This window comes from Buceros rhinoceros, unplaced genomic scaffold (assembly GCF_000710305.1).
Source record: "Buceros rhinoceros silvestris isolate BGI_N320 unplaced genomic scaffold, ASM71030v1 scaffold4981, whole genome shotgun sequence".
In the NCBI taxonomy this organism is placed as follows: Eukaryota; Metazoa; Chordata; class Aves; order Bucerotiformes; family Bucerotidae; genus Buceros; species Buceros rhinoceros.
Window position 1 is genome coordinate 11,173 of NW_010394681.1, and position 14,425 is coordinate 25,597.

The following is a 14,425-nucleotide window of genomic DNA, read 5'->3' on the forward strand; positions in this document are numbered from 1 at the left end:
TCCACTCTTCATGTAGATGTGGTATCTCAATATTAGCTGATGTAGCATTATACTATATATGTATCCAGTAACAGTGATTACAGACATACTCTGGTTTAGTCAGCCACTTTCTCTCCCCAGTTTATACAAACACAATGTCCTGAACTGTGGCCTCGAGGGTGACAGTAGCATATGATGGGCATTTTCTATTCTCGAGAAAGCTTCACGCAGCAACCTGTTAACACTCATTTAAGACTGGTATTTTCTGTCCTGCAAAGCTACTCATGCATAGCAATTCTGCAATTCACACACAATTTTGAGATCCCAGCAGAATCTGAAAAGGAAGATGGTTGTCTGTAAAGCAAAAAACCAACAGGAATAGAATAAGGGCCAGTAAGTGGCAACTGGAAGACAGGTAGACATCTTGTAGTATAGTATGTCACTGAGGCAGGGAAGGAGTATAAATCATTTACCCATTTACAATGAAGAAATTTTATCTAAAGGGGATTACTGATAACAACCCACTGTCTCTCACCAGCCCCAGTTCTCCTTTGTAAGCTCCCACTATATTACCTGTGGGTTCTTCAGCAGTCAAGCAGCGAGAGAAAGGATTGATAAACCATACACTACAACAGAAACAAATATAAGGCACGTAGTTCTATTTATCTGCCTGTTCAACACTCACCAGAGAAGCAAAACAGTGAAAGTTAACAATTGTAACATTAGAATAATTATGCAGAAATACTTCAAGATCTGTAACATAGACTAACGATCGCGAGACAATAACAACTTTTTGTGAAAAGGTGTTTCCGGAGAGTAAAGATTTTCTTCACAAATTGTCCTCCAAACAGACTGATACTTCTTTTCCCCCTCTCCAGAGAAAGCCAAAGATAGTGTTTCAGTTCCCATGCCATAAGAAGTCTCCCAACCTGTCTAGAATATGAAAAGTGCAGAACATTAACATTTTTTCTTCAGTAGCTTCAAGCTTTAACATTTACAACAGACAAGCAGAGTACAATCAGCATGTGTGTTCAGTGGTATTTCAAGCATAATGAGTATTCTCAGGAGCACTTGGATTAAAAAAAATCAGAAAAAACGGGACCATTACACAGATTAAGTCTGTAATTTTTTTTCCCTAGAAATACGGAACAGCTCCCCCATCCCTGCAGATAACTAATCAAGACTCCACAATCTGTTTCATATAATAACAATTAGATCAATGAGGTTTATCATTCCAAGTTTGCCTTTACAAGGGAGACATGCAGCCCTGTCCCTGTGTGTGCCCCATCTCTGGGGTGAGCACCCATTCTCTTCACCCTGATTCAGCCCTCCTTCCAGACCAGACTAAGGGAAGGAGGGCTGCTATCAGGAGTAACTCTGCCTGTGTAATCCAGAGAATCACTGCTAACCTGAAACAAAGAGGGGCAGGTGTTGAACAGACACAGGAACACCACACCCCAGAATAATTAATGCTCTCTTACAAGCACTTGCTATCCAGCAGAATAGTCCTCATTGGCACATGAAGGACTTAAAGAGTTTTGAAACACAGATATTAAGCAGCGGCCTGATAAAATTACAGAAATATTTTTCTTTGTTAAAGAACTTTAAAAAAAAAATTAATTATTTGAAGAATTGTTTTGCTGCTTTGAATATAAGAGAATTAGAAGCAAAGTTCCCCACCTGTCAAGGGGTGCTTTTTTATTAGCAATCTCTCAAAAACCTCATTTAAAATAAAAGCTATTGAAGTTCGGGAAAAAAATATGGTACCCCTGAGTTTCATGTATCATTTGATATCAAAGTGTGGGCTATTCTTTTCATTCTTCAGTTCTTACAGGGCTATAAAGTCATCAAAAAAACTAAAATCAATGGCAAGAAAGATAGCAAGAACACAATGAAGTAAGTCTTTCCTCCAATACTGATGTTGAGATAGGTATTTACAACTTGCTATCTCTTTTCTTTGCTATTAACTTCAGATCAAGACACCATGCTAGTGCTATGTGTGATACCAATAAAGCTACTACTGCTTAGCGTGGGAACATGGGAAAAGGTTACGTTCTGAAGAATCATGTAAATTACAGCTGCCACTCAGCATCTGGTGATGTAGAAATAGCTGCATCTTTCAGGGATAAAAGGTCACATTTTCTTTAACTGAACTTGTCAGTAAAGAATGATCCCCCCTAAATGCTAAGAGAAAGTAGAATAGAGCATGCAATACGATATTTCTATTTCCAAAGGTATAAGAAAAGCTTAACTAGATGAAGAGATAAAGGTATCACAGCCCTACTAATACACATGGCAAGGGCAGTGGGAATTCCCTTTTTGTAGGGTCAAAGTTCATGAACAATATCCACATCCTTAGAATATCAAACTACCCAGAATTTTGTGATGCTCAAAAATAACTTCTAAGAATTCTCTGGACTCCAGCTATATCTTCCCAAGGCAGCAAGATATGCACCAAGAATGTCCAGTTCTTCTCCCCTCACAGAGAGCTGACCTAATCAACCTGCCAGACAGCATACAGATGACAGAAGTGCAATGAACATGCACCTCCACCACAGAGGCAGAAACTATTTCCAGGCACTTGATTTACACTCCAGTGCTTGGACTGCCAGAAAAACCTAGGAGTCTAAACTAGATTGCCTCCCTTCTTCAGTGGCTTTATACAGATTTCATAGTACTGTCACAGGTTCAGGTTAACAGGTCATTAGCAGCACCATGCCACTCAGATTTTTGATCCTGTAAGTCTTTCAGGAGTTACAGAAATGAAAGCTACAAAAATCAACCAGTAGCAAAATGTCAGTGAAACCTAGCATTCCAAGATCAAAAAGAAGAAACCTACATCTTGTGAATCCAGGCAATCTGAAAGAAAAAAAGTACTCAGAAGAGGGGGGAAAAGTGAATATTTAAATATATGCTTACAATGAAAGACAAACCTCTCTCAACTTAGGCCTTTGTGAAGCATTACAGTTTGGATAACTCATATTGGGAAAACATGTCATACTTAAACAACAAAGGCTATTACAAAGACTTTAAAATACTTCAATGCTCTTCTGAAGCTAAGAAAACATGAACTCTGTAATCTAACATACATAAATCTTCAAGGAAAGCTTCCCTAGTGCTGACTTTCAACTTTTTCCATCACTGATCAAGTAGTACATCATACTCTTACTTCGTGCAGATAAACAAGGAAAGAGCCACTTTACTAAAAGAGCTGGGCTCTTCATATGCAGGGCTATCACGAAGGAGAAACAGACTAATTCAAAATGCTTGATCAAGATAGAGCTGGCAAGCTCCCTGTTTTAGAAAGTATCCAAGGGCAGCATGGCAGCTGTCACGAAACTGAAGTCAAGCTTCTTTTTTCCAATTTAAAACTATTAAATTGTTTTAATGTCTTCCAATTATTTAAGTAAATTTAAAATTTATACACTTGCATCAGAAATGTAACTCAGTTAAAACAGTACCTGATCAATCCATTAACAATCATGTAAACAGTCTGCTACATTCAGTACATTTTAAAGAGTGCTTACTATTATCACTTTTAAAAATCCAAATTAGTGATTTCTGACCATCATCTATCTTAATGAGTTTTCTATTATTTTGGAATTTGAAATGCCTATTGGATGTATAGTAGCATTAATAGAACAAAAGCCAATTAATACAACTTCAGAACAGCATCGATGCTTCCTCTGTGTCCCTTATCCGGACAGGAACAGCTCGAACAGGGTGACATGTATCTACATGTATCTACCAGTATTGTGACTGATCACTTACGTAAACAGAGTGGTTTATTTCCACAGCTATGATCAGAACTGGACACAAGAGGTATCTGTCAGCAAAGGATGTAACAGCATAACACTATGTTCATGTCATAGGAAATACTTCAAAGAAATTTGCATATTTTTCATGTACACCAACTGGCATTTTAGGAACTTTATTAGCTTCAGGGGGTTAAGAGAGCTTAAAGACTCTCATACAAGTTTTTCTTCTCCAAACACTGAAGTGCTTTGTAAGTTACAAAAGATCATCGACAACAACTAGTATTTTTCATTGTTCAATCAAGTGGCAGGAAAAGAGTGAAACAGCCCAGTGAAAAGCATTCACTTAAATTGTTTTTAATAATCTGCAAGCACTTTCAGATGACACAAAACATTTAAAAATGTGAACTTTGTGCTGGGAGCCCTTTTAAAATGTAGCAGCACAAAACGTTTTTTGAATAGACCAGACATCTCAGTTGCATCCTGAACAGTAGTACATCATTTTGTTGTCCATGATTTTTGACTCCCAGGTTTTGCAAATGCTGATACATCAAGACTTTTACCACTGTTGCACTGTTCGTATAAAGTCTGAAAGTAATAAAAACAATTATTTAGGTAAACATAGTTGTATTGCATATGGATTCAAGCTATATCTTTATAACAAACATTACCACTTGAAATAAATCATTGCATACTGAAATATTCCCAACTCCATACTAAAATTTCTCTCAAATCAGAAAATATACACTTATGACATATTAGTTGTACCAGCGGTAACGCAGTGTAGTGTCTGAAAGAAAAAACACATATGCTGACTTAGCAGCATAAGCAAAGGTACAGAGCTTCATAGGTCGGCAAAGAACAAACTAATTAGAGATTTAAAAATCAATAGTTTCTGGTGTGGAAACATCAGCATGGAAGGAGAGAGATAGTTGCATAGTCAGGCTGAGAAAACTTTGTATAAGAAAATCAGCGGCCACAAACAACCACATCACAACATTGTTAAAAGGATAACCTCTTGTTCACCCCCATACTTTAAAAATTAGGTACAACTAGTAGTGTAAATGTAAGTAAACTTCTTTAGATTTACTTTATGCATACAGAATTTGCTTGCCTTCCCATGAAAAAAGCTTTTTATTCCATCTCAACTTATTACATATTTGACTACCATCACCTCTTCTGAAAGACGGGTAGAAAGAACCAAGTGGTGAAGAGTTATAAAGCTTCTCTTTCAGGCAGTAAACTGAGAAGCTGGGATCATAATACCTTAATATGCAGAAACTAATTTACACATAGTGATGCATTAACAGTTCAGCAACTTCCAGGAAGTAAGAACGGTTGCAGTCCAAAAGCTTTCACACTTGATAGATTAATTCATATCACTTCTCTATAAGGATGGTTCTTAAATTAAACCTACTACAGTTGGAGCAGTTTAAAATCAAAGCCGCATAGTAAAGAATGTTTCAGAGAGGAGATGCTGGGACAGGGTGGGGTTTGGAAATAAAGCAATACAGATGTACTGGGAGGTGGGAAGGAACAAAAAAGATCAAGATTATCATCATCCTTTCAACTCTTCCCATTCGGAATGATGTGGAAGATTCTGCATGCTTGCAAACAAAAGCACTACAGCATGTAATCTTTTTCCAGCTATGGTTAAAAGCGTTGATATTTGTGTCCTTTCAGCTTTCACTACCAAACATTCTAACCTTTCTTTTCAAGAACACATGCCACCATGCAAAATAGAAAAGAAAATGTACTTACCCTAGCAGCTCTAGAAATAGAGTTGGGAGAGTTCAAGCCAACAAGCTGACCAAGGATACGTTTCATTTCCTCTGTTGTTCCTTTCGCATTTGGAACACCTGCAGTTAATTTGGAATTACGCTAAGGTGGTATACAATTGTGTGTAAATTACTAGTGCAGTGCGTGAGGTTTAAGAATTAAAATACTGAAGTCTTTTCTGACACATACACAGGCACCGAACAAAAACAAAGCAGATTGTTATGCCAGCAAGTGAAGAGTACATGAGAGTAAAGCATTTTATTTTCTTAAACAGAATTATGTTTAAGAAAAACCATTTTAAATAAATGTACCTGTTTGACAATGACTTTGAATTTGAACATAGGGATGTACCAGCAACTCCGAAACAGATATTCTTTGCTTAGGATTTCTTATTAAACAGCGCTGCAAATGAAAAACGAAGAGGAAGAATGCTTTACCTATAAATTAAGAATTTTCCTAAGAATTAACAGTGAGGATCTTTAGAAGACCCCTGTAGATGCGTGTCAGAAGCTCTTACTTCCAAACTACATACTGAGACTCAACCTCCAATACAATAACAGATTATCCTAATTGCCTTTATTAGCAATTATCTTCAGAGTAAATATTGGTATCCTGTTTTACTCAAGCAACAATGTCAAAAATGAAGACCAGAACCTACAATTCTTTCATTCTGAATGACACAAAATGACACAGAGATTTGAAAGTTAAGGGGTGTGTGCTTCTGGATTTCAGTTTGTTACCTGCTGAGCAACACAATTAGGATTTGAGTAAAAGGATAGGCCAAGTTTCAGAAGGTGGCAACCATGGAGAGGGAGGGCAAGGGACGACAAGACCAAAAGCTCTTGTCGTTACTGTGGGTTGTTCAGCCAAAGGAGTTAAGCCAGACTGCTTTGAATATTTATTTTCTACTGAGCTGAAAATGGACTTTTACTATAGCAACTATAAGAAGTAGTTCTACCTTCAATAAGTCATCCTTTGGAATAAGACCTGTTACTACAACTAGCAGTAAGCATTTATTTGTGAAAAAGCACAACTCATTCAGTTTAAGAAAATACTTTGTAAATAAAAAAATTGCCATTATTTGAACCAAAATTAATCTTAAGAGTTACCTTTAGCACATCTTGAAGATCCTTCTCAGCAATATCTGGAAATTCTATTTCATAACTAGGATCAACAATAGCATGCAGCTTATTAATTGGATTTGTTATATGTTGAAATGGAGTCCTTCCATATGTCATACAGTACAAAATGCATCCCAATGACCACACATCACTTTTGGGACTTATCTAATATAAAAAAAATGAAAAAGATTACTCCTTACTTAAGGAATTGTCCCTTCAGTCAATTTATCATAACACTCATTTCACTTAACAGTATATGTATTTTACATTGGATAACAAACCTTTATAGCTATCACACGAAATCACCAAGACAGCATGCCATTACCTACTAAGACAGTGATGTGGTTTCATTCACTAATATTCCATAAGAAAAGTACTTTTATTAATAGTCTTTGAAAAATCAACTGACTTGAACAACTAAAAAGAAAATTAAAGATAGCCCTTAATGAGTTGAACGGCAGGATTCTAATTTCGGATTTATGAATAAACACAAAATAAAAGCACACTACATTAGTACAATCAAGAAAACAGCAAGACATTACAGCCAGGTCCCCAAAGCAGGAAGCCACAGTTAAGTTCCTCTGGGTTTAAGAGGACTTTGAACCAGATTTCAACCACCACACCTGGGCTGTTTCTTACAGGATAACCTTCCACTTCTGTTGAAGCTGAAGTACTTTAAGCACATAAGGTTGGGGGAATGGAAGAGAGGAGGGAAGTGTGGAAAGAGGCAGGCAGAGAGCTTGACTCCCAGCACAATGATTAGATTTTTGCTTGGATGAGCTGAGCTCCAAAACAAGTCTGCACTTTGCATGCAGTTTTTAAAAATGTAAAAAAGGTTAAAGGTATAATCCTTAACAAAAGAAAACCATCTATAAAGCATTCTATTATGTGTTTGGAAACACGAGACTGTGTTTCACTACACAGTAATATTTCCAATGAGCCATTAAAGTTTCACAGTCTTTGAGTGTTTACACGCACATACAAATGAATATGGAAATTAATTTTAATACCTTTCCACTAAACTACATACCCCTTAACTGAAGTTTGACTGCCAATGTGAAATTGCTTTCCTTCAGTACTTTCCTCATCACTAAATCTGTTGCCCTGATGAAGTTATAAGTTCTGCAGTACACAGTACTCCACAGCAGAGGAAAATAGGACACACAGAACTCAAACATGTGTTCCCTAGACTTCACTGTATCATCTTTTTAAAAAAAACCTTAGTTATCACTAATTTCTTGCAAAACTTGCCTCTCAAAAGAACTCAAATATATGACAATGACACAAGCATCATCATATCTTGTTTAAACAGCAAACATACTAACAATGGTTTATATCAGAAAGCAAGTTTCCTTGCTTTCAGAAAAAGATTCCCAAGCCAGGGTTATTCACACAGAATGCTAAAATGTAGCAGTGTAGCAGCTAGCAGTACCACAAGAGCTCCACCAGTTTTTGGAGGAACAAAGCTAGAACAAAAGGGCATAAGCAGTACAACAGGCAACCAAGAAGTCACTGAGGAATTATTCTCTCGCTCAACTCCATTGAAGATCTTTCTAGAAACAGCCCCTGAAAGCTCTATCCTGGAGACAGTTTAGTGCAAAGAAGGACTTGTCAGAGATGCACAGCATGGTGGACCCTTAAGATGCTCAAAAAGCTTTTGTAACATTAGTCATCGGTACAGCCTCTGATACGCAAGAGGCTACATGCTTTTCACTTTTCATATTGTTGTTCAACGCCATTTACACTGATAACATTGGAAGACTGTTTTTATACTGCTCCATAAAAATGGATTTTAAAATATTTTTATGTTTATTGTCAGTTCAGCTATTATCATTATATTACCATATCCTCCAACATCCAAGCCTGTGCATCTGTTTTGCTTTCAATCTTACTCATTAATTCAGCGCTCACATTTTTCTAGACACCATCTGCAATATGTTTTTATGCAGTTGAGAGGAATCCTCTTAGCCTTCAATCTCTGCCCACCATCCTCATGGCCCAATGGAAGTTTCAGTGGAAGATTTTGAGAACACTAAATATGCCTGAATTACTTCCTTCTTAATTTGAAGGGAATAAGGTGAAAAAGATCATGTTACCTTAGATCGAGATTTCCCATTTTCTCCATAGGACGACATATCTTTTATTGCTTCGGGTGGCATATAATTCATTGTACCAACCTAGCCACAACAAAGTACAAACACTACTTTAAGCATGCACTGAATTTAAGTCACTTGATAAAAAGTTAAGTTTCTCTCAAAGCACTAAAAAGCACCTTGAAAATGTTTCTGCTAAGGCGGAAGGACATTGTTATTCCATTCAATAAAAACTATGTAAAAATTCACATATAAATATTTATATATACATATAAAACCATTCAGCATAAAATTTCAGTATACATTGAAGTTACTACATTAATTAACACAATCAGCAAGTATTATAGCACTTCAAGAAAAGTGTACATTGATTTCCAGAAGTATTTCACCTGAGAATCTTTAATGATGCTTGTCACATCTGGCTGCATTTGGTTTGCAATGCCAAAGTCAATTAGTTTCAACATTCCATCAACTATCAGAAAGTTTGCTGGTTTCAGATCACTGTGAATAATGCCTGTAAAACAGAGTTTAAAGTAAATCCAGGTTTACTCAATAGAAGTTACTGCTAAGGGAATTTTTTTTTATGCTCTATTCCCATAACCCTTGCTCAGAGAGAAGGTGCAGATCACCTTTACCTGGCCAAAACCAAATTATTCTTTGCAGATTTCATAAAAGAATCTAAATTTATTTTTAAACAGTTAAGACTTGCATGAGTTTATAGTTTGAATTACTTATTCAAATCTGCAGGCACCCCAAAATAGTTCCAAGAGACTTGGCTTGCATGGTTTCTCTCAATTAGGGATAGACTCTCTAGCTGTATGTGCACACTACCACAGTGAACTGCTGTTCTGGAACAATTCAATGGCCTGTTCACTCCTCCAGCTTTCTCTTCGATCAGTACCTAAGCAGGTACTTAAAAGAATTACATTGCTTAGTCTGATGTTTTCTGCTTCCTAATCTCAAAGGTATCATTCTATGAGAATTACATATAACGGACCTTTCACAAACCCTACTTACATGATTTATTACAAATTTTGGTTATTATCCATATAATCAACCAATCCATTTTTATATTTTGCAAAATTGTTTGTTTCAAGGATACATCACGTAGTATGTAGTCTGTGTTCTAGCAGGCTTTGCTGTCTTTTCTACATTACTGAATGTTCTAGTATTCTTGTGCTGTAAAGGGGTGATGCTCTGCTCTATGTATAGGTATCTTAACTTTTTTTTTGTAAACAGGAAAAGGATCCAAATCTGTCTCTCCCTTACGTTCTACAGCCAATCAGAATACAGATACATGCACTTCAACTACATCAGTAGAGATGAAAGGAAACCCTGAAGAACTATGAGATAAAGCTGAAATGCTATGTCAAAGTAAACACAACAGAACTGGATAAAAGCTGTCATTCATGCCAAAGCTTCTTTGGAAACAATGAGTGGCTGAAATTTGAGTCTGATGGAGGACAAGCAGCATTAGGAGTATACAATGTAGTCTAATACAGAAAAGGTTATTTCCTGACAGTTACAAGGAGATAGAAAGCATTATACAGTGGTGATGCTTGGGGTTTTCTGAGTTAGTAAAGCAAGTCTACCTCTGCATCAAGATTGACACCTTTTGGGTTTTTTTTCCACAATACAGTAAATACTATCTTTACAGACCACTAGGCTTAGATCAAAACTAATCGCAGTATCACCTCCAAAGTTTAAAAAACACATTCACATTATCTCTGCCATAACCTTTACAAATACCTAGAACTATTTAAGAATACCATATTCATGGATTGTGTGAACAGCTTCCAGCATATTTTTCCAATAGCTCTTTCGTTCCAATGGATCAATGTTTTTTTTCTTTTTGAGCCAGCTATTGAGATCAATATTTCCACACTCCATTACCATATAGATATGATGATCAGTAATTTCACTAAAAAATAAATAAATACACTTCAGTTAGTATTTAAGGCAACTTCTTTATATGAAAAGATACTGGTTTAATAAAAAACAGTGTTTACTCACTAGCCATAAAGGCGGATGATCTTATCACTATGTTGCTGCAGTTTACTCAAATGAGCAATTTCATTCTTATAGCTCTCAACAGTCTGTTGATCAGCTTCCTCTAGATTCACATATTTGACAGCATACAGCTGCTTCTTTTCATTCAGTACTTGAAACACCTGCAAAACATCAGCATTTAATAACTTCATTCAATCCTAGTTCTGATTTATTATGGTCCTCCACCTCACCACAGCCAGAATTTCAAAGAAAAAGTGCACCTTTTCAAAAGGAAGCGGCAACACCAAATTTACAAAAAAGTTCACACAAGTCAGCATGACAAAATTAATGAAGAAGCCACCAGTAACAACAGAATCAACCCTACCAGAAACCATGTTGGTACCAACATTATATCTCTTTATGTGTATTTGATCATATATCTGAAGAGTTCTTAAGATAACGAATGTAAGATAACACCTACCACAGATAAGTGTTTGACCTGCTACTGCATATCCATTTTTTCACAAGATGATTAGGAGGTTAGACCACATGGCGCATGAGAAGAGGCTGAGAGCACTGAGTCCGTTCACTTTTAAGATGAGAAGACTAGTGAGCTCTGAAGTGGTCAGGTAGTTGGACTAGATGGTTGTGCCAGGCACTCTTTATTAGATGACTTTAACATGTACATTTACAATACAACTTCTATTGTGTCAGTGACTCTCTAAAAGGATAGGAAAGCATCTTACCTTACTTGAGCCTCCACTACCTATTTGCTTTAATATTGTATAAACTCTTCCTTTAATGGCAAGACATTCATGTGAAGGGATAGAAGCTGGAACCTGTGTACACACAAAAAAGTTAATAACTATTGGTATACATGCAGTGGAGCTTGGTAGCACTTTACTTTTTATTACGTTAACATGCTTTAAGTTGTCTTGGTTCTTTCTGAACAAGATAGTGTCGTAAAGCTAAACTTTAGTGTGTTCATCTTGAAAGCTAAAAACCCCCATAGCAAAAGTATTTGTATAATGGTTATAACTTGGTATGTAACATCACTGAACTCTTTTAAAAGGTACCAGTGCTCTTCACACTAGAAAGCAAAAGATGTTCTTAAATAAGGCTTCTCAGACTATTGGAGACACCTTCCTCTTTACAGATCATGTTGGAAACTAGGTTATCTATGAGACTTTCAGTCATAACATGCAACTAGCTTAGAGCTGTACTCAAATCACCTCCTACTTTATTCAAAACTAACTACTAGCAGACTTCAGTGCTGTGAAGCTGAAACAGCCCGTATTGCCCATACCTGCTACTCCAAACTGTAGAACAGTCACAATGTTAATCATCTGGTAGGAAGTTTAAACACATCACCCAATTCTATCTACTGTTGGGAAGATTGAGGCCACTACAAATGCATCACAATTCAATGAAATCTAACAAAATGGAGAAGGAGTGCAATTCTTCTTTATCTCCCTCAGACTCTTATGGTCTTTAACACAAACTGCTTCTCTTTACGGGTACGCCACTGTAGTGGGTAGTACTAAGCAGAAGCGAGTAGTAAAAGCATGGAACAAAAACTGTGACTCCAGTTCTTGCCTCTGTCATGAAACAGAATTTAGAAAGGTTCAGACTTCAGACAAAAACTTCAAGATATGGACAAAACTGAACTAATTTTTCAAGAGCTGACATTGTATTTAAATTCAGACATATGTATGAAGAAAGTTATTTTGAGAATAATCAATAGTCTACTTTCTACTACTCAGAATGAACAGTAAATTTAGATTAAAAAAATACACATGCATGTATTTAACCTAAAGTAGTTTCCAATGAAAATATGTGCTGAAAAATGGAAGACAACAGCCTAAAATTGTTACCTGCAAGCCAACTTGATTTTGAAAAGGAGTTGCTGGAGTATGTGGTAGGAAATATGGGAGCTGGCTGTAGGGAGTAGAAATCTGACATCCTGGTAGAGAGTTGTTCTTTACAACTGGCGTTCTGAAACTAAAAGGAAATTATGAAAAATATCTGCTTTTAGTTGATGGAGGGGTTTTTAAGATTATTCTTACAAAGTTGAAGTCTTCAGTACTTCTTGAAAGTTAAATCATACTGACTAGCAAAAGCCCAAGACTCTGCTACCTTCTGGAATTAGCATTAAGATTTCAGCTTCTTACTTAGAAGTCCTTTAGAAGTACACTTAAAACTATAACGTACTTCAAAAATATTTCTTAAAACAGTAACTATATCCCCCATCCTCAGATACTAGCAGACACTCCCCACAAACTGGAAAATGAAAGCACTGTAACATATAACCAGAAGAGCTGACCATAAGAGAGCAAGGTAGTCTGAGCCAGTTATTTTTCTTTAGCTTGTTGTTCTTTATTCAAAATTTTTAGTAATGTAATGACTGAAGCAAAAGGCATAAAGGGACAAAGCATGCTTTTAAGTGAGCATATTGAGACCAATAACTTCAAGATAATCTTGAGGGTTTTTCCAGAGCTTTAGCCATGCTAATAGCTAAATACGTGAAAACATGTATTTAAGAAAACTGAAATTACAAGAAATCCTTTTTTGTTATTTGATTTGTTCCCTTGATGTCTACCACATTTTGTTATATTACCAAATTTATATATTACCAAATATACTTTACCCTCCCACACAGTATTTACAGAAACTGATGCTAAAATCAGAACCAGGAAAGAATTTATATGCCTATGACTTACGTAGAAAAACACCAACAAGTCTTAAAGAAACAGTCAAAACCACTCAAAAGTATGGTTCTCACCGTATGCACTCAATTCTGCACATTTACCATGCACCATACCCACTGTGTAGAATGAGAATTTTTTTTAAATTTACATACTAAAGTTCGAAAGAAGCAAAACCAGAATCTATTCCAGGACTACTTTCTCAAGTTCCATCGTGAAAGGATGTGCTTCATTCACTACGTGTATTCTAAATTCTACAGCTACAGACAAAAGTCCTACCAACAGGAAAAGTGCTTGCTCATCATACAGCCTTGACCTATATGATTCCTCCTAGAGACTTAGAAAACATAAGTAATCATATAATTAGAAAGATTTACTAACATACACACAGGGGTTTATGCCTAGTTTAAGATCGCATAGATAACCAAATGCTAGTATTTCCTAAACTGAGTGCTCAATTCTGCAAACCTCTAGATTCCTTACATTTTTCTTCAAACCCCACAGACAGTTGCACCATGGGAACCAGACTGATACACAGTTATCAATCTAAAAAGCTTGTCAGCCACAAAAAAGGCATCCAAAGGAAAGTGTCATGTAGCAGGGATGAGAGAAAGAGGTAAATGCTGTAATACAGACTTATTGATTTGATAGTGTACTTCCAAATGCTGAAAAGCTGACAGGGAAGACAGAGTTCCCTAAATGCAATCTAAATCTTCAAGTCAGGCACTTGACATCAAGTGTTGAAAGCACTCTGAAATCTTGTTTGCTCTCTGAACAGAAAAGTTTAAGAAACCCTGTTAAAAACCGCTAAAGTCCTTCCAGAGATCGACTACTGTTCCTCAGTGTGCAGTTCAAAGAAGTGGCTTACCAGTCCATATAATCATTACATGTGGTGCTTGGTGTTCCACAAATGTATGATGAATCACTTTTCTTAGAAACAGCATCTGGTGGTGATAATCCTTTGGAAACAGGATGACCAGATTGTTCCAGGTTAAATTGTTTTC

At 36.4% G+C, this 14,425-nt stretch overlaps 1 protein-coding gene across 1 annotated transcript in view; it reads right to left on the reverse strand.

Annotated features, from left to right (window-relative positions):
- Positions 1–4,232: 4,232 nt before the first annotated feature.
- The window catches only part of TTK (TTK protein kinase), a gene marked incomplete at its 5' end in the record, with an annotated part of 19,479 nt that continues 9,286 nt past the window's right edge, over positions 4,233–14,425 (reverse strand). Inside the window, 11 exons of the mRNA XM_010145287.1 lie at positions 4,233–4,322; positions 5,496–5,593; positions 5,825–5,915; positions 6,623–6,799; positions 8,731–8,811; positions 9,117–9,241; positions 10,497–10,648; positions 10,741–10,898; positions 11,463–11,555; positions 12,591–12,717; positions 14,290–14,425. Of these exons, the coding sequence (XP_010143589.1) occupies positions 4,233–4,322; positions 5,496–5,593; positions 5,825–5,915; positions 6,623–6,799; positions 8,731–8,811; positions 9,117–9,241; positions 10,497–10,648; positions 10,741–10,898; positions 11,463–11,555; positions 12,591–12,717; positions 14,290–14,425 (1,328 nt within the window). The remainder of the gene's footprint in view (positions 4,323–5,495; positions 5,594–5,824; positions 5,916–6,622; positions 6,800–8,730; positions 8,812–9,116; positions 9,242–10,496; positions 10,649–10,740; positions 10,899–11,462; positions 11,556–12,590; positions 12,718–14,289) is intronic.